This window comes from Leucoraja erinacea, chromosome 1, assembly GCF_028641065.1.
Source record: "Leucoraja erinacea ecotype New England chromosome 1, Leri_hhj_1, whole genome shotgun sequence".
Classification (NCBI taxonomy): domain Eukaryota; kingdom Metazoa; phylum Chordata; class Chondrichthyes; order Rajiformes; family Rajidae; genus Leucoraja; species Leucoraja erinaceus.
This window is the reverse complement of record NC_073377.1, coordinates 132,246,802-132,266,772: the sequence shown is the minus strand read 5'-3', so window position 1 is coordinate 132,266,772 and position 19,971 is coordinate 132,246,802. Positions and strand designations below refer to the sequence as shown.

Below are 19,971 nucleotides of genomic sequence, written 5' to 3'. Positions count from 1 at the left end.
TAGAGAGAGGTTGAATAGGCTAGGACTTTTTTCTTTGTAATGTAGGAAGCTGAGAGGTGACCTTATTGAGGTGTAGAAGATCATGCGGGGCATGGATTAAGTGAATGCTCTTTATGAATGCAGGATAAAATGACCATATTTTCCCAGGATAGAGGATTCTAAAACTGGGTTGATGTTTAGGTTTTTGTTTATTATTGTTACATGTACCGAGAGATAGTGAAAAACTTTGTTTTGCATGCTATCCATTGTGATCAGATAATGCTATACATAATTACAATCAAGTCAAACTCAAATAAAATAGATAGAGCAAAAGGGAAGGTACAAAGTGCAGAATGTTGTTCTCAGTATTATAACACATCAGTGGGATAGGTATATTCCAATGTCCACAATGGGGATGAGATAAATCAGACTGTACCTAGCTAACAAAAGGGCAGTTCAGAAGTCTGATAACAGAGGGGAATAATAATAATAATAATAATAATAATAATATATAATAATAATAATAATAATAATAATAATAATAATAATAATAATACATTTTATTTATGGGCGCCTTTCAAGAGTCTCAAGGGCACCTTACAAAAATTTAGCAGGTAGAGGAAAAACATGTAAGGTTGAATGAAATAAATAGTAGAGACATGACTAGTACACAAAGTAAAGACAGAATACAATTCAAAGCACAATATGAGGCAATTAATGCACAGATGAAAAGGGAGGGGGACGTGTGGCTAAGGATAGGCAGAGGTGAAGAGATGGGTCTTGAGGTGGGACTGGAAGATGGTGAGGGACACGGAATTGCGGATCAGTTGGGGGAGGGAGTTCCAGAGCATGGGAGCTGCCCTGGAGAAGGCTCTATCCACAAAACTACCGAGGTTGGACTTGTGGATGGAGAGGAGACCGGCTGATGTGGATCTGAGGGACCGTGAGGGTTGGTAGGGGGAGAGGAGGTCAGTGAGATGTGGGGGGGGGGGGGGGGGGGGGGATGATGGAGGGCTTTGTAAGTGAGGATCAGGATTTTGTAGGTGATCCGGTGGGAGATGGGAAGCCAGTGAAGTTGTTTGAGGACTGGAGTGATGTGATGCCAGGATTTGATGTGGGTGATGAGTCGGACGGCTGCGTTCTGGACCAGTTGGAGTCGGTTGATGTAGGTGGAGCTGATGCCAAGGAGAAGTGAGTTGCAATAGTCCAGTCAGAAGGAGATGAAGGCATGGATGAGTCTTTCAGCAGCGGGAGGTGTGTGAGAGGGTCTGAGTTTGGTGATGTTGCGGAGATGAAAGAAGGAGGATTTCTGTCTTATCGCTGTTGAGTTTGAGGAAGTTATGTTGCATCCAGGTTTTTATAGCTGACAAACAGGAGTTGATATGGGAGAGGGGGGAGGGGGGGGGTTGTGGGGGGATTTGGCGTAGAGGTAGATCTGGGTGTCATCGGCGTAACGGTGGAAGTCCAGGTTGAAGTGGCGGAGTATCTGACCAAGGGGGAGGATGTAGATGACGAAGAGGGGGCCGAGTACGGAGCCTTGGGGAACACCTTGAGTGACTGTGGCTGTAGCAGAGGTGTGGTTGTGGAGAGAGATGAAGTGGGATCTGTTGGAAAGGTAGGAACGGAGCCAGCTGAGTGCAGAGCCTTCAGGAATAAGCTGTAACTGAACCTTGTGGTGTGTTTGAAGCTTATGTGCCTTTCGCCAGATAGGAGCAGAGAGAAGGTGGAACATAGAAACATAGAAAATAGGTGCAGGAGTAGGCCATTCGGCCCTTCGAGCCTGCACCGCCATTCAATATGATCATGGCTGATCATCCAACTCAGTATCCTGTACATGCCTTCTCTCCATACCCCCTGATCCCTTTAGCCACAATGGCCACATCTAACTCCCTCTTAAATATAGCCAATGAACTGGCCTCAACTACCCTCTGTGGCAGAGAATTCCAGAAATTCACCACTCTCTGTGTGAAAAATGCTTTCCTCATCTCGGTTCTAAAAGATTTCCCCCTTATCCTTAAACTGTGACCCCTTGTTCTGGTCTTCCCCAACATCGGGAACAATCTTCCTGCATCTAGCCTGTCCAACCCCTTAAGAATTTTGTAAGTTTCTATAAGATCCCCCGTCAATCTTCTAAATTCTAGCGAGTAGAAACCAAGTCTATCCAGTCTTTCTTCATATGAAAGTCCTGACATCCCAGGAATCAGTCTGGTGAACCTTCTCTGTACTTCATCTATGGCAAGAATATCTTTCCTCAGATTAGGTGTGGAGCGATCTGTGTGGAACAACACTTTAATTATGTTGACTGTTTTTCTGAGGCAGCATGCAGTGTAGATGGATTCAATGGTGGGCAGTATCGTCTGTGTCATAGATTGGGCTATATCTTCAACTTTCTGCAAATTCTTATGTCTTGGGCAGAGCTGTTCCCAGATCAAGCTGTGTTGCAACCTGACAATATGCTTTTGACAGTGCAGCTGTTGAAGTTAGTGTGAGCATTGCCAAATTTTGCTCATTGCTCAATATCTCAAGGAAGTATACATATTGGTGTGCCTTCTTGGCTGTTACATCAATGTGCATGGTCCATGGCAAATTATCGGCAATATTAACGCTAAGGAAGTTGAAGCACTCAAGGACATAGGCTTCAGGTGAGAGGAGAGAGATATAAGAGCAATCTCAGGGACAACCTTTTCACTCAGAGTGTAGACTGTATCTGGAATGGTCTGCCAGAGGAAGATATAGAAGTGGACCCAAGCATGACTTTTAAAGTACAGTTGGACAGATATAAGTTAAGAAGAGTTTAGTGGGCCACGGACCAAATATAGGCAATTAGACTAGCCCAGTCTGCCACTTTTGGTGGGCATGAACAAAGTGGCAGAACGTACTGTTTCAGTGCAGTATAGCTAATGGGTTCATGACTCTGTGTATGCCTTCAAGTCAAAGACTTGGAGTTGTTGACCAATTCCAAAGCCAAATTGAAAGATTTGGCTATCGAATGAAGTCCTAGATTATGTGTTTGACAGTGTGTGTGTTTGACTGTGTGTGTGTGTGTGTGTGTGTGTGTGTGTGTGTGTGTGTTTTGGTGTGTGTGTGTGTGTGTGTGTGTGTGTTTGACTGTGTGAGTGTGTTTGACTATGTGTGTGTGTGTGTTTGACTGTGTGTGTGTGTTTGACTGTGTGAATGTGTTTGACTGTGTGAGTGTGTTTGACGGTGTTTAAAAAGGGGTCTAAGAGTAAACCTTGCAATTATAGACCTGTTAGTTTGACGTCAGAAGTGGGCAAATTAATGGAAAGGATAGTTAGAGATAATATATATAAGCATCTGGATAAACAGGGTCTGATTAGGAACAGTCAACATGGATTTGTGCCAGGAAGGTTCTTGAATTTTTTGAAGAGGTTACTCAGGAAATTGATGAGGGTAAAGCAGTGGATGTTGTGTATATGGACTTCAGTAAGGCCTTTGACAAGGTTCCTCACGGAAGGTTGGTTAAGAAGGTTCAATGGTTGGTTATTAATGGTGGAGTAGCAAGATGGATTCAACAGTGGCTGCATGGGAGATGCCAGAGAGTAATGGTGGATGGTTGTTTGTCAGGTTGGAGGCCAGTGGCTAGTGGGGTGCCACAGGGATCTTTGTTGGGTCCACTGTTGTTTGTCATGTACGTCAATGATCTGGATGATGGTGTGGTAAATTGGATTAGTAAGTATGCAGATGATACTAAGATAGGTGGGGTTGTGGATAATGAAGTAGATTTTCAAAGTCTACAGAGAGATTTATGCCAGTTGGAAGAGTGGGCTGAAAGATTGCAGATGGAGTTTAATGCTGATAAGTGTGAGGTGCTACATCTTTGCAGGACAAATCAAAATAGGACGTACATGGTAAATCCTAGAGGAGGCGCTGTCTTGAACGGCTGCCTGTCCTGCAGCTGTCCGTTTTTTTTCCCTTCTTTTTAATTATTTTTAGTTCGTTAAGTGTACAGTCAGGGGGTCTAAATCTTTTTATGTGTGGAGGGTGGTGGGGGGGAAGGGGGACACTGCTTTTCCAACTCACTACCTGGTCGGAGGGGTTGCCTTCCTCCGAGCAGCGTCTTCGACCTGTCCTCGCGGCCTACCAGCGGGTCCTGGAGCGACGTTTCCCTGAGGGGACCTGGCCAGAACCTCGGCTTTGGCAGCGGCGCACAACATCGGCTTTGGCGGCAGCGCAGCACTGGAGCGCTGTCGTGGAGCGGGCGATGCCTTTCCTGGGTCGCCGCGCTGGGACTACAGTATGCTGGGACCGCCGATGAAAATATCGTGGAGCCGCGGTTCTGCGGAGCGGCCAGCTGCGACGTTGAACTTTACATCCCGGAGCCTGGGATCTCTCACCGAGATCGCCAGTGTGCGGAGCTCCGTCTGGCGTGGTCTGTTGGCTTGGAAGCCGTGGACTCCGGTGGAAAGGCAGCCGTTCCTGGCACCCCAAGCCGCTGGGGGTTCTCCCGACGCCGGAGTACCATCACCCGGCGAGAACATCGGGCGCCGTGGCAGCTATTGTGGAGGCCTCAATAGGCCCGACTTTGGGTGGACAAGAGGATGGGGACTGGACTTTGTGCCTTCCCCCACAGTAGGAATCACTGTGGGGGGATGTTTTTATGTTTTGGTGTTGAATTTCTTCATGAATACTATGTTGTATTTTTATTAGTGTGCTGCAAGGACATCTGAATTTCCCCTGAATAAGGGGATTAATAAAGTCTAATCTAATCTAATCTAATTTAAATGGTAGGGAATTGAAGAATGCAGGTGAACAGAGGGATCTTGGAATAACTGTGCACAGTTCCCTGAAAGTGGAATCTCATGTCGATAGGGTGGTAAAGAAAGCTTTTGGTGTGCTGGCCTGTTTCCATGTTGTAATTGTTATATGGTTATATGGTGTATGTGTGTGCGTTTTTGACTGTGGGTGTGTGTTTGACTGTGTGTGTTCGACTGTCTATGTGTGTTTAACTGAGTGCATGTTTGACTGTGTGTGTGTTTGCCTCTTTTTCCCATTATTTCACTTTGCTTTAATGTTTTTAAATGATTCATGCTTAAATGTTTATTGGTGTATTAAACTGTTTATCAAAAGAAAGGTGTTTAGTGTGTTCAATTATTTACAATACTATAAGGTCTTTTAAAGCTGACAAAAATCACAGAGGTTTTATAGCTTGCTAAGCTGTTTATAGGCTTTGCTGACTATCAAACCTTTCAGGGGCACTTTAAGGCAAGTTATCTGACAATGGTGATCGAGGACCTGTTGTCACTAAGTTGCTTAAATTGGGGATGCTTCAGGCTGCCATGACAGTTGTATGCACTAGAGCCATCAGAAAATGAACAGGGTAGAGAAGGGGACATCATGCACAGTGATTCTAGGATTGAAGATCATAGTTTGCAAAATCTGGCATATTTTCCAGCTATGATACTGTACAAACATGTATTGCTCCCTGTTACTTTAATGGATGTTTTATATGATATTTTGTGAAGTGGCACATTTGCTTGTGGATATAAAAATGTCCTCAGTCCCATGTTAGCCCTCATCAGTGGTTGGATCAAGCTAAATAAAAATGATGGAATTCTTACCTGGCAACTGCAAAGATACCTCCATTCATAGAGCCAAAGCAGGAAAGAGCTACGAAAATTGGCACTGCTACAGAGAATTTTCCCATCAGTCGTTCTGCAAAGGTCTAATCAATCATACTGTAGTTAAAATCAATTTTGCACAGTTAATTACTGAACTAATTATATTCACAATTACAGCTGCAATTGATTTAAGAAAAAAAAATGATCATAATATTTTTTGCAGCAGGGCCCAGTCTCCCACAGCAACCAGTGCAATCACCTACAAAATTATCAAAATTCATTTCACTGAACACCTTTAGCAAAGTGCCTTTTTATCCTTTCAAGATGAATCAATAAGAATTTGCTGTCAGTCTTGTGTGACTTGAGGGGCTGTCTCACATGGGCGACCTAATCTGCGAGTTTAGAAGAGTGTCTTCGACCTACAACCTCACAGCATGGTCAACACGTGGTCCTAGGAGGTCGCGCTGGAACTCTCCTTCATGCTCGAGGGAAGTTCCCGAATACTCGTGGCCTCAGTTAGGTCGCGGAAAAACTTTTAGTATGTTGAAACATTTTCCGAGAATAAAATTTGGTCGGCATGGGTTTTTTTAACTCGTGGTGAGTGGAGTGGGGTCGCTATTTACTTACAGGCAGTCGAGGGCAGCCGTAGGCAATCTCCTTCGCCGACCGGGCATTTTGATTGGCTCATTGGAGTTTTCAGGCCCAAGGAAGACCTACCGGTAGGTAAAATGCCCACTAAACTTTATTAAACTTCTTAAAAGTTCTCCTCCTCTTCTCCCCCCCCCCCCCTTCTCTCTCTCCTTCTCTCCCCTTCTCTCCCCCTCTTCCCCCCTATTTCCCCCTCTTTTCCCTTCTCCCCCCTTCTCTCCCCCACCCCCCCCCCCCTGCGAACTTACATTACACTCTACAGCCGTATCACCTTCTTCTTCATCGCAGGTGAGAATTTCAGACAGCGCTCCCCGCTTTCCTGGCCTCCGCCTTTGCGATGTGTGTGAGTGTGTGTGTGTGTGTGTGTGTGTGTGCGGTTGGTCGATCCAGCTCACTGTTTCAACGTGGACAGTCGTTCCAGCTCAAGGCTTTCCAGGCGAGTGCCCTCAAGATTAAAGGTCGAAGACACTCTTCTGGACTCGCGGATTAGGTTGCCCAAGTGGGACAGCCCCTTTACTTGAGGCCACGTGGCTCATTACAGAATATTGGGGGGGGGGGGGGTTTGGGAATGAGGAGGGGGATTTTTTGTGCTATTGCACATTAGTAGAGTGCTGATCACTGTTAAGACAGAATATGTGTGAGCATGAAGTATTTTAATAACACCCATTCATGGGATCAGAAGAAGGACAGATAGAAGTTAATTCCTACACCACTGGTCTTCTACCTACTGTGAGAAATCTGCAAAAACATAACCCTCATACTTGTAGAAATGAGCAAAGAAACAGCTAACAAGATGGATGAACTGAGGCTACAGACTGCAGCTAACAACGTCGTGAAGGACAGCAGTATCCTGTTGATCACGGAGACCTGGCTTCATTCTTTCATTCCGGACTCTGCTATCGAGCTAGCAGGCTACACAGCACAGCGTCATGACAGGACAAGAGACTCTGGTAAGAGCAGAGATGGAGGGCTCTGTGTGTACGTGAACAACACCTAGTGTACAAACACAGTGATTGTGGACAGTCACTGCTCCCCAAACCTGGAGTATGTGACTGTTAAATGCAGGCCCATTTATCTCCCTAGAGAGTTTACTGTTGTCATGATAACTGCTGTGTACATACCACCGGATGCTAATGCTAACTCGGCTATCGGATATTTGTATGGTAGCATTAGCAGTCAACAGAGCATATATCCTGACGGTGTTCACATCATAGCAAGGGACTTTAATCACACGGACTTGAAGAAAATGCTGCCCAAATTCTACCAGCATGTTAAATGTGCTACAAGAGGAGCTAACACACTGGACAAGGTCTACTCCAACATCAAGCTGGGCTACAGGGCTAGACCACTACCACACCTGGGTCAGTCGGACCATAATACCCTGCTCTTAATTCCTGCATATGCCCCCCTCAGGAAAACCGCTCCTACTATTACAAAGACCATCACAACCTGGCCTGATGGTGCTTCTCAGCAGCTGCAGGACTGCTTCGACAGGACAAACTAGGAGGTGTTTGAACACCGGGACCTGAAGGTGTTCACAGACAGTGTACTGTGTTACATTAAAAACTGCATGGACACTGTCACAGTGGACAAACGCATCCGGGTCTACCCCAACCAGAAGCCCTGGATGACCCAGGAGGTCCAGCGGCTGTTGAAAGAGAGGAACACCGCTTTTAGGTATGGCAATAGGGCTTTATACAGCACGGCCCGAGCTAACCTGAAGAGAGGCATCAGAGAGGGCAAATCAAACTACAGGAGGAAGATAGAGGACCACCTAGACAGTAACAACAACAGGCAAGTGTGGCAGGGGATCCAGTATCTCACCAACTATAAGACCAACCTTGGAGCTGTTGAAGGTGCCGCCTCGTTGGCAGAGGAGCTGAACCACTTGTTTGCTCGCTTTGAAGTGGAGCCACCCGAGACAGCCACATCACAGCACATGGTCCACAGCAGCCTAACCCTCAAGATAGAGGAGCATGAGGTGAGGCGCACGCTGCGGGCCATCAATCCAAGGAAGGCTACTGGACCTGACGGCGTCTCTGGACGCGTGTTGAAGGACTGCGCAGACCAGCTGGCTGGAGTCTGTACGAGGATTTTTAACCAGTCTCTGGCCTAGTCCACTGTTCCACCCTGTCTGAAGTCCTCCACCATAGTCCCCTTGCCCAAAAAAACCAACATCTCCAGCCTCAACGACTACCGGCCAGTTGCACTCACATCAGTGGTGATGAAGTGTTTTGAAAAACTGGTCCGGGGTCATATCACATCACTCCTGCCCCGAAGCTTTGACCCCCACCAGTTTGCGTACAGAGCAAATAGATCTACAGAGGACGCTGTAGCCACAGCTCTCCATGCTGCACTGTCTCACCTGGAGCAGCGGGGGAGCTACGTGCGGATGCTCTTTGTGGACTATAGCTCTGCTTTTAATACCATCCTTCCCCACAAACTTGTGGACAAACTGGGGGACTTGGGACTTCCACACTCCACCTGCATGTGGATAAATAGCTTCCTGTCGGGTCGCAGCCAGAGAGTCAGAGTGGGCCATCATACATCCACGGCCCTCAGCCTCAGTACCGGCTCCCCACAGGGCTGCGTACTGAGCCCCCTGCTCTACACCATCTACACACATGACTGCACCCCTGCCCACCACAGCAACACCATTGTCAAATTTGCGGATGACACTACGGTGGTGGGACTCATCTCCGGGGGGGACGAGTACGCCTACCGGGATGAGGCGGAGCAGCTGACAGTGTGGTGTGAAGAAAATAACCTGCTCCTCAACACCTTAAAGACAAAGGAAATAATAATAGACTTTAGGAAGAATAAAATGGACATAGTACCATTGATTATCAGAGGGGACTGTGTGGAGAGGGTGGCGGATTTCCGCTTCCTGGGAATCCATATTGAGGAGGACCTGACGTGGAGCGTGAACACCACTGCGCTGCTGAAAAAGGTTCAGCAGAGACTGCACTTCCTGAGGGTGCTCAGGAAGAATAACATCAATCAGAGAGAGACTGCTGCTGTCCTTTTATCGGTGCTCCATTGAGAGCATCCGAACATACTGTGTATGCGTATGGTACACCAGCTGCACAGCGGCTCAGAGGAAAGCGCTCCAGAGGGCCATTGACAACGCCCAGAGGATTGTCGTCTGCCCTCTCCTTACCTTGGAGGACTTACACAGTTCCCGCTGCATCAAAAAATCCCAGAGTATTATAAAGGACATTTCCCACCCTGGACACTCCCTGTTTGAACTGTTGCCGTCAGGCAGACGGTACAGATCTACAAGGACAAGGACAAACAGACTTAAAAACAGTTTTTACCCCACTGCTATAAAAGCACAAAATGTAGCCGCCAAGGAACGCAGGGGCGATACATACTAAGGGACTGTAGTACACTGTGAAATCGACACAAGGATGGAGGGTTGGGTGTTTATGCGTGCTATTTTCATGATATTTATTTTAGTTGTTTATCTTTTAATATTTTATCTTGTATGTATCGTTAGCTTTTAGAAATGTTTGAATGGTGCACTGACTGGCTGACATTTTTAAATTTTGTTGTACATGGTTCATGTTACAATGACAATAAATAAACTATTCTATTCTATTCTATTCTATTCTAACAGCTTAATCTGATGTGAGGAATGCAATAAATATACGATCTGAATAAATAACAGTGGCAGAAGTATGTTCATAAAAAATATACACTATTCTGTATTGTTCTATGACAAATGACATCAATCAGTTACAAGACCACAATTCATTGCTTACTCATAATTAGAGCCAAGATTTTGACTTAAATGCCGTGCCTTTTTTGACCAGGATAATGCCTTTTTCACGATTGAGTGCCAAAATCAGCCTTTTTTTGCCGTTTTGCCAAATGGTCGTGCTATCTTTTCTATTCTACCATGATTACAATGACATTTTCTATGTTAACACCTTAATATTAATTTTATTATTAACGTGTTAACATAGTATAACTTACAAGAAAACTTGCAACACCGGGGCGAAACCGGGGGCGCCACCGTCAATCATGAATTTGTTCGTGCCGCTGCCCGCTGGTTCAGTCTTCTCCAAAATCTATTTAAGAAAGAACTGCAGATGCTGGAAAATCAAAGATAGACAAAAAATGCTGGAGAAACTCAGCAGGTGAGGCCGCATCTATCGAGAGAAGGAATAGTTAATGTTTTGGGTCGAGACACTTCTTCAGACTGATGTGGGAGGGGGGGGGGCATGAAAAAGAAAGGAAGAGGCAGAGACAGTAGGACTAGATGGAGAGCTGGGTAGGGGAGGGGGAGGAGGGAGAAGACAAGGGCTATTTAAAATTAGAGGTTAATGTTGATACCGCTGGGTTGTAGACTACCCGTGAAATACCCAAGCTTGGCTCCTCACTACATTTACTGCTGGCTCCAGTTGCAAATCTGAGTTTTCGAGTGATCTGTGCAAGGCATTCATTGAAGCTGGAATTCCACTGTAGAAATTGGAAAACCAATCTCTCAGAGGCTTTTTAGAGGAATACACAGAGGAACATATACCAAGCAAGTCATCATTACGGAAAAAAATTATGTTGACAGCAACTTCAACATTGTTGTGCAGAAAATTAGGGATGAAGTTGCATGCAACAAAATATGGATCTCAATAGACGAGACAACCGATGCTGTGGGGAGATATGTTGCCAATGTGGTCATCGGTACACTGGACGCAGGTCAACCATCAAAGGAGTATTTGTTGACAGCGGAAGTATTGGAGAAGTCAAACAGCTCAACTATTGCTCAGTTTTTTACATCTTCACTTGCTGCACTTTGGCCAGAAGGTATAAAACATGAGAATGTTGTTCTCTTTGTGACTTAAAGTTTTATTCCCCAAAATGTTGCATTTAATATGCTTAGCTGAAGGACTTCATAGAATTGCCAAGCACATACGTAGCTTGTTTCCAAATGTTGATCGCCTAGTTTCCAATGTTAAGAAAATCTTCCTCAAAGCACCGTCACGTGTGCAGTTGTTCAAAGAATTGGCACCCAAGATTCCGCTACCTCCTCAGCCTGTTTTGACTAGATGGGGTACACGAATTTCTGCTGTACTCTACTATGCTGCAAATTTTGAAAAGATAAAATAAATCGTCAACTGTTTTGGAGAAGAAGAATCTGATGCAGTCAGGATCGTTATTGAAATCATGCAGAAAAATGCCCTTCACCGCAATCTTGTGTTTATTGCTTCCAATTTTGCAAACTTTCCACAAGCTATCACTTCCCTTGAGGAATGTGGCGAAACATTAATGAATAACTTGCAGGTTTTCAACAAAGTACCTGACGATATTCGTAAAGTTCCTAGCGATATATGTAAAGACATGCAAGGAAAATGTGAGAGAGTGATTTTAGCTAACAAAGATCTTGAAGAAATACTAAACATAGCTAAAGTTCTCAAAGGTAGTTGTAATGCACAAGATATCGACATGAATATAGAGTCTATAGCTTGTTTTGGGTATGCACCAGTGACCTCAGCTGAAGTAGACAGAAGTTTTTCACAACTGTTTTATTGTCATATGTCCCAGATAGAACTATGGAACTCTTAATGAAGTCTATCTGCTGGTCAAGAATTCTTGGCTGTATAGAGCGTTGGCAGTGTTGCCAACAATCTATTTTATTTTACATGATTTCCAACTTCTATAGTATCATAGCAATTATATTGTTCCATACAGGAAAATGAAGACATTTCTATCATACTGCTGGGTTGTACCTTGTGGAAAGGTTTTCGGGTATCAAAGTGCAATGATCATCACCTAACCCATTATTTTATAATTGTTGTTGATTCTATTAAGTTTCTGGACAAGAACAAGTGGTGGGTGAAATGGTCGCCTAGTTTTGTTCTCGGCGATGTAAATTAGGCCACATTGGGAACACTCAATGCACTAGATGAGGTTAAAGATGGTGCACGTGAGCCTCTGTCCAACTTGAAAGTATTGCGGAGTCCCTGGATGGATGTGAGGGCAGAGGTCGGGGGACAGGTGCTACATCTCTTGTAGTTGGAGACAGAACCACCTGGGGAAGAGGGTGGTTTGGTGGGAAGGGATGAGTGAACCAAAGAACTGCAGCGGGTGCGGTCTCCGCAGAAGGTGGAAAGGGGTGAAGATGCGAAGATTAGTTCAGTTCAATTCAGCTTAATTTATTGTCATGTGACATTGAAACCACGCACAGCCCATGTCCAAGCTCTGACATGAAGACCATGGGGGACCTCTGACGTGGACACCACACGGGAGCTCCAACACAGAAACCATTAGCTTAGTTTAGCTTATTGCTATATGTACCCAGGTACAGTGAAAAGCTTTTCATGCATGCTAATCATTCAGCAGATGGGCAATGCATGAATACAATTGAGCTTGGTGGTGGGATCTCTGGGATGGAAGTGCCAGATAGCTAGTGAGCAAGTGCTGTTTGATAACATTGTTGATAACATCTTTGTTAATTTGCTAATCATTAACAATAGGAAGACAGCAGTTTAAATATAATTTCAAGTCCGCCTGAGAGCACAATCAAAACGGTCTGCATTTCAACAGCCTATAACCGCCAATCCATTTTGAAAGGATATATGGATAAGTGACGTGAGAAATGGAAAAGGTCATGTTGATCCATGAGGTACTTTCTCAGATTGCAGTTACATTCATATATAGAGCAGTGATGGAGGAAATTTATTTTACTTCTAATCCACAGTACACCTGACCTGGCTGTAAAGTGCTGACACCAAGTACAAATCCACATCTTTCACTTTGATAAGCACATCGTTTTTTTTTATAAATGCAAGAAAACACCTTCCAATCAATGTTTTAAAAAAAATAGTTGAACTGTAATGCTTTGATAGGTGTGCAGAAAGTTAAAATGGATTCCTTTCATTTTTGGTCCCCTTTATATTATTTTGCTGGAGTGAGCAATTGCCTGAGTATCATCGACCATTCGGAAATCAATTGCCCGGAATGAGGACAGCAGCGATTTTCCTTTTGATTTTCTTCAGCTTGCCACTTCCCTTGAATAATTGTAGTCTTGAATTTTGTGTGCTCACAAAGGTTGATTTTATATGCAAACAGACACTACATATTCAATGGCAATGCATTGAACATAAAAGACAAAAACTGTCAGTGTATAATTTGTAGAGTAGGGCCACTGGATGTTGTACATAAGGAAGAGTTTCAGGTTGGTGGGACAGTAGGGTGTAAGTGGTGAGAACTCAAGAAATAAAATAAAATAAAATTATTTGAAGTGTCTGAGACATAATCAAAGACTTTCAGCCTGCATTTTTCTTTATATGCCTTCCATATGCTTGATCAGTGTTTTAATTTCATTAAAGCCACTAGGTCGTAAACTATAATCATGAACACCAGTCTGAAGAAGGGTCTCGACCCAAAACTCACCCATTCCTTTCCTCCAAAGATGCTGCCTGTCCCGCTGAGTTACTCCAGGTTTTTGTGTTTATCTTCGGTTTTAACCAGCATCTGCAGTTCCTTCTTACACATGAACTATGTCAATGCGGGCTACAATATTCTTCATACTTGCTGTCTGTAATGGGTTGGTCTGGAGAAGATTGAGGCCTAATGATTCCATGCTCAAAGTTGCAAGTTACACTGCAACGGCCTTTGAGATGTCCAGTTAAGTGTACAGCTCCTTCCAATTTTGTTAACTGGAAGTCAATTTTTTGGTAGACACAAAATGCTGGAATAACTCAGCGGGACAGGCAGCATCTCTGGAGAGAAGGAATGGGTGACGTTTTGGGTTGAGACCCTTCTTCAGACCATTTTATGGATTCTCTATTATTGTAATGGAGCTGAGTTTTTATCTTCCAAATCTTGTCACCCTATTGTCAGTGAATCCACACTTCATATTTGCTTCTATTTTTGCACATGATTCATTAGGGGGTTGGACAGGCTAGATGCAGGAAGATTGTTCCCGATGTTGGGGAAGTCCAGGACAAGGGGTCACAGTTTATGGATAAAGGGGAAATCCTTTAGGACCGAGATGAGACAAACATTTTTTACACAGAGAGTGGTGAATCTCCGGAACTCCCTGCCAGAGGCAGTTAGATGTTGCCCTTGTGGCTAAAGGTATCAGGGGGTATGGAGAGACGGCAGGTACAGGATACTGAGTTGGATGATCAGCCATGATCATATTGAATGGCGGTGCAGGCTCGAAGGGCCAAAAGGCCTACTCCTGCACCTATTTTCTATGTTTCTATGTTTCTATTAGTGATTTGTGCTGCATTTGTTTGCAAATTAAAGTACAAAAATATATATATAAATAATGTTTTCAATAAAGTCACATTTTTGCGAGCCAACCTTCTGCTTAAACAGAACCTCAGATGAGTACAGAAAATGCAATTTATTTGCATAAATTTGATTTGTTAAGGTTGATATTACTTACCACAGCTACTGCATCAGAGGCCAAAAGCTCTTCAGGACTCATTACGGCAAAATAGGCTACATTTGTTAAAATATAGCAAACAGTGACCACCACCATTGAAATGCAGATAGCACGAGGTATATTTCTGAAAGAAAAATACAATTTTACATTTTTTCACTGAACACTCTAAAGTCTTGTTATGTAAGGTAAATATTTTCTCAAGCAGACTATTGTTATATTGAGTTATTATTTGCACAAACTGTTTTAGTAATACAAATAATCAAACACCGTGCATACAATAGCTAATTGTTATTAATTCCTGTCCATTATATCAAAAGCATGATCTTATTTTATATTGGAATGAATGTTGTCCTATCATTATTATGTTTTCTTCAATAGTATAACTATTATGTTTTCAGAAATGCTGTAATTAAGGCGTTCAGTTATTCCATAATCATTTGTTTTTTTCATTTACATAATAATCATTATATGAATTCAATAGTACACTCATAATTTTGCTCAGTTGTATTGTTTTCATTCTCATGATGTTGTATACTACAAGCTTATTCAGTTGTACAACACATGCATTCAGTTGTTCTATGATCATTATGCATATTCAGTTTTAGTCAGTAATATCTGTTGCACTGCATTGCAATCATTGCCATAGATTTTCATAAGCAATGAGTTTATCTAACATTGATGGGTTTTGGTTTAACCAAATACTTGTTTACCAGAAGCAGCATCAGCATGCTAATTTATTTCCTTCTGTTGGCTTGTACTTCACTAGGAGACAATAAGAAAATTGACTTCCTTGTTCAGCTCGCTCAATACTTCAGAGATGTATGTATGTATCACTCAAATGACCTGATTAGAATTAGAATTAGAATTAGAATGCCTTTAATGTCATTCAAACAAACAAAGGTTTGAACAAAATTTCTCAATGGTCTCAAACATAAATTTGCAAGCATTGCTTCTTTGTGCATCCCAGAGGATGATGATTCCCATGTTATAGCTGTGTTATACATCCCCCCAATGAATGAGGTGTAACTAAAATCTATTATCCTGAGTAATTGTTAATCTGTTTCAACAAATTCCATCTTTTATTTAATGTAGGCATATTCTAAGACATTGTTCGACAGTGCACAATATTTCAATGGCTGCAGACAGGAATTGGCACTCAAATTGTAGAGGTTTTCAGTTGTTCAGTTTAATGCTTTCCATAAGTAACAAGCAACACCTAATTCTGAAATTCAAGTTAATGGGTTGGATTGATCCAAAACTATCGCCTGCCCAGGATTCAATTGGTTACTTTTTTCTGAATTCACTGGTCAGTTAAACCACATGCTAAATGGAGGACAACACTTCACAATCTGCAGAGTTTCTATAATCCAACCGTATGAAAAGTGAATTCTCTAGTTTTATGTAACTAACGTCATCCCCCGTCCCCATTATACCCTAAACCTTCCCTGTGCTCAAACTGGCCATGCATCTATTCTTCCCTCATGACCCATCCCCCTCCCTTCCACCTATATTCCTTCCTCTGGCTTCATAATTCTATCATTATCTCACACCTTTTGACTTCCTATCTCTGTGTCTAGCCATCTGTCTATCAACTCTCCCCCCCCCCCCCCCCCCCCCCACCATATCCATCTATAACTATCCAGGCTTTATCCTGCCCCTCCTTCATCCCCGTTCCTACCTCCACCTCCACATGCTTCAATCAGTCTGAAAATTAGTCCTAACCTGAAACATTACCTATTGATGTTCTCCTGACCCGCTGAGTTTCAGTACTTTGTATCTTTTTACCCTCTGCACAGGAGAAGCATTCTGGAAAGCAGAGCTGTGATAAGACATAAGGCTTTGAAGCCTTGAGCCCAATAACTGGAAAATCATGTCAACATTCAATCATTTGTTTCTATCAATGGTCTGTGAACTATTTATATATCTTTTTTACAATCAGTTATATTATTTAAATATATTCAACTAATTAAAAGATAATCTTAAATATGTATTTGTAAGAATGTTGTAACATCATCATGTACAATTGTTGCAAAGATACAGTTGCCATCTCTAAGTCATCCAACTGTCCGGTGTAAAGCTGAGGACTGGATGCAAAGGGTATAAGGCCACTCTCCCACTGTTTACCTTTCAAATTTATAACATCTGTCATATTTTACTTTTGTGTCTATAACAGAGGTCTCCGTTGACTGGTTAGCACACAACAAAAATGTTTCACTGTACCTCGGTACACGTGACAATAAAATAAACTCAACTCAACACAAATTCAACTCAACGAGTTATGGAAGAGTGCAGTAGAGCTCCAGACCCTGCCCCAATCGCATGCAGCATAGCATAGATGTGCATGATTAATGTAACATGACTGCATGACTGCATGCATGACTTCACCTTGACAATGACGCTAATTCGAACCAAATCATCATATCAAAGCTAAAAATGATAGTCACTCTTTGATTCTCAGACAACTTGTAGGGTCAACTCTCAGGGATAGGTAAGGTTTGGAGCATTTGCAAAGCTCTCAGTTGGTGAAAATTCTGGTCGCCTTATACGAAATTACAGGCTGCACTCAGTAACAGCCTACAAGGCAACCCATGACAACTCCTTAATAAGGAATAGCGGGACAGGATTAAGCCTTTTCTCCTCTGCTCCCCTATCACCAGAAAATAACAGTCACCAGCCTATCATTAATGCCTAATTGGTCTTTAGTCCAATAATAGTTCTCCCCAAATCCGACCCCACAATCCATCACAAGGTTTAAGGCTGAATTGTGTGGTTAGCCCCCTGCTGAGAAGATATAGAAAAATGAAACAGCTGTAGATTTTCAGTCTACCGAATCTAAAGGGCACACATAGACCTGCTGGCAAAAGATGACAAGGTGTATAATATTCCCTGTTGAGCCTTAACTAATTGACAATTAATCACATATGGTTCCAATTCAATAACTGTATTTTCCAACCTCCCAATGAATTCTTCATTATCTAAATGTCAACAATTAAGTTGAAGCAAACACTCCCACTGCATGAATTATTCTGTGGCATATATAGATAATTATATTCAAGGTTGTCATGACAGCCAGCTCTTTAAAATTTCATTGCAAATAGATCAAGCATAATCACAGTACAAACTGATCAAATCTATTGTTTGGGCAACTGTTTGAAGGGAAATCACACCATCCCGTCCATTAATGTTAATCAAAGTGAATATTATTGTATTGAGACGGTCTATTAAAGTGGCAGAGGCATTCATGGTTACATTGATAGGGATAAAATAAGGGAGACCAAAAGAGATGAAGGAATATCCGTCTTAAAACTCTAACTTTCTTGGTTTCAACACAGACACTGACCAATCTACTGAGTGCCTTATATTTTTGTCTTGTATTTCAAGTATGTGCCACATTTTGCCTTTTGGTGTCTGTTGACTAACTGGCACAATGAGAAGCCATCCAACTCTTAAAATGGGCCGTGGTAATGATAATGAGAAAAATTAAACTTAGCATGATGGAAACTAAGTGGAGTGGGTTTCTGGCTACTTACAATAGGGCCTGATAAAAGATAGCCAAATACCAAACTCATATATTTTAAATAGACACAAAGTGCTGGAGTTACTCAGCAGGTCAGGCAGCATCTCTGGAGAAAAAGGATAGGTGATGTTTTGGGTTTAGACTCTTTTTCAGATGTATTTTATGCATGGCTTAATCCATAATTCTTCAAGGCATTATTTATGATAAAAGTTCAGAACACTTGGAATCCACAGTGAATTGCTAAATTGTGTATAAAATTAGCCCAGAGGTAGGAGTCAGAGGATGACAGTGGAGGGATCATCTTCAAATTGGAGCCCCATGACCAATGGCATGCCATAGGGATCATTGCTTGGATCTTTATTGTTTGTCATGTATATTACTGATTTAGTTGAGACTGCAGGTGGCATGATAAGTAAATTTGCAGATTACACCAAAATTGGCAAGTATAGTTGACAGTAAAGAAGGTTCTCTAAAATTATACCAGAATATCAGGATATAGGTCAACAGCGGAAGTGATAAGTAAGGCACAGAAGGACATGGACTAGTTCTATACTACACACCAGGGACAATTTACAAAAGCCTTCAAACCTGCACATCTTTGGTAAGTGGGAGGAAACTGGAACACCCGGAGGAAACCCACGCGGTCACAGGGAGAACATGCAAACTCCATACAGACAGTACCCATAGTCAGGGTTCAACCTGTGTTCCAGGTGCTGTAACGCGGCAAATCTACCGCTGCGCCTCTGTGCCACCCCTGAGTCAATGCTACAAATGATAAGTTAATCCATTTTTAACAAGCAACTAGACCAAGTGGGGCCAGTTGGGCCCCATTCCCCCAACTTAATTTTCCACCAATCACCCATTCCCCCAATGCAACGTGTTCTCCCAACGCAATAGTCCACCACTCACCCATAGCACCCAACTGCGCAGGTGCGGCTCATTTCCCCTCATCTCTAGCACTACCTCCCCTCCTCTTCACCCTCGCTCTTCTTTCCCCTCCCCACCTCTCATTCTCTCTCCTTTCCCCTACCCTCAGTCACTCCTTCATTCCCTCCATAACTCCTCTCCTCTCCACTCCCTACCCCCCTTGACATTATTGTGAGATGGAAGCTGCTGTTTGTTTTTAATGTAAATGAGATCCCATTATGATGTAATTGTGGAGTGGAACACTGCTGACGGGCAGTTTATGTAAATGAGATCCCATTGTGATGTCCTACCCTGCTAACATAGAAACATAGAAAATAGGTGCAGGAGGAGGCCCTTCGAGCCTGCACCACCATTCAACATGACCATGGCTGATCATCCAACTCAGTATCCTCTACCTGCCTTCTTTCCATACCCCATGATCCCTTTAGCCACAAGGGCCACATCTAACTACCTCTTAAATATAGCCAATGAACTGTACAAAACTACCTTCTATGGCAGAGAATTCCAGAGATTCACCACTCTCTGTGTGAAAAATGTTTTCCTCATCTCGGTCCTAAAAGATTTCCCCCTTATCCTTAAACTGTGTGACCCCTTGTTCTGGACTTCCCCAACATCTGGAACAATCTTCCTTCATCTAGCCTGTCCAACCCCTTAAGAATTTTGTACGTTTCTATAAGATCCCCCCTCAATATTCTAAATTCTAGTGAGTACAAGCCAAGTCTATCCAGTCTTTCTTCATATGAAAGTCCTGACATCCCAGGAATCAGTCTGGTGAACCTTCCCTGCACTCCCTCTATGGCAAGAATGTATTTCCTCAGATTAGGAGACCAAAACTGTACACAATACTCCAGGTGTGGTCTCACCTAGACCCTGTACAACTGCAGTAGAACCTCCCTGCTCCTATGCTCAAATCCTTTTGCTAT

The 19,971-nt window shown here is 43.0% G+C and overlaps 1 protein-coding gene across 1 annotated transcript in view; it reads right to left on the bottom strand.

Moving 5' to 3' along the window:
- The window catches only part of slc7a11 (solute carrier family 7 member 11), a 199,527-nt gene that overhangs the window by 31,460 nt on the left and 148,096 nt on the right, over positions 1-19,971 (bottom strand). The window contains exons 7-8 of the mRNA XM_055643379.1: positions 14,605-14,728; positions 5,559-5,662 (exon numbers count right to left, since the gene is read on the bottom strand). Coding sequence (XP_055499354.1) covers positions 5,559-5,662; positions 14,605-14,728 — 228 coding nt within the window. The remainder of the gene's footprint in view (positions 1-5,558; positions 5,663-14,604; positions 14,729-19,971) is intronic.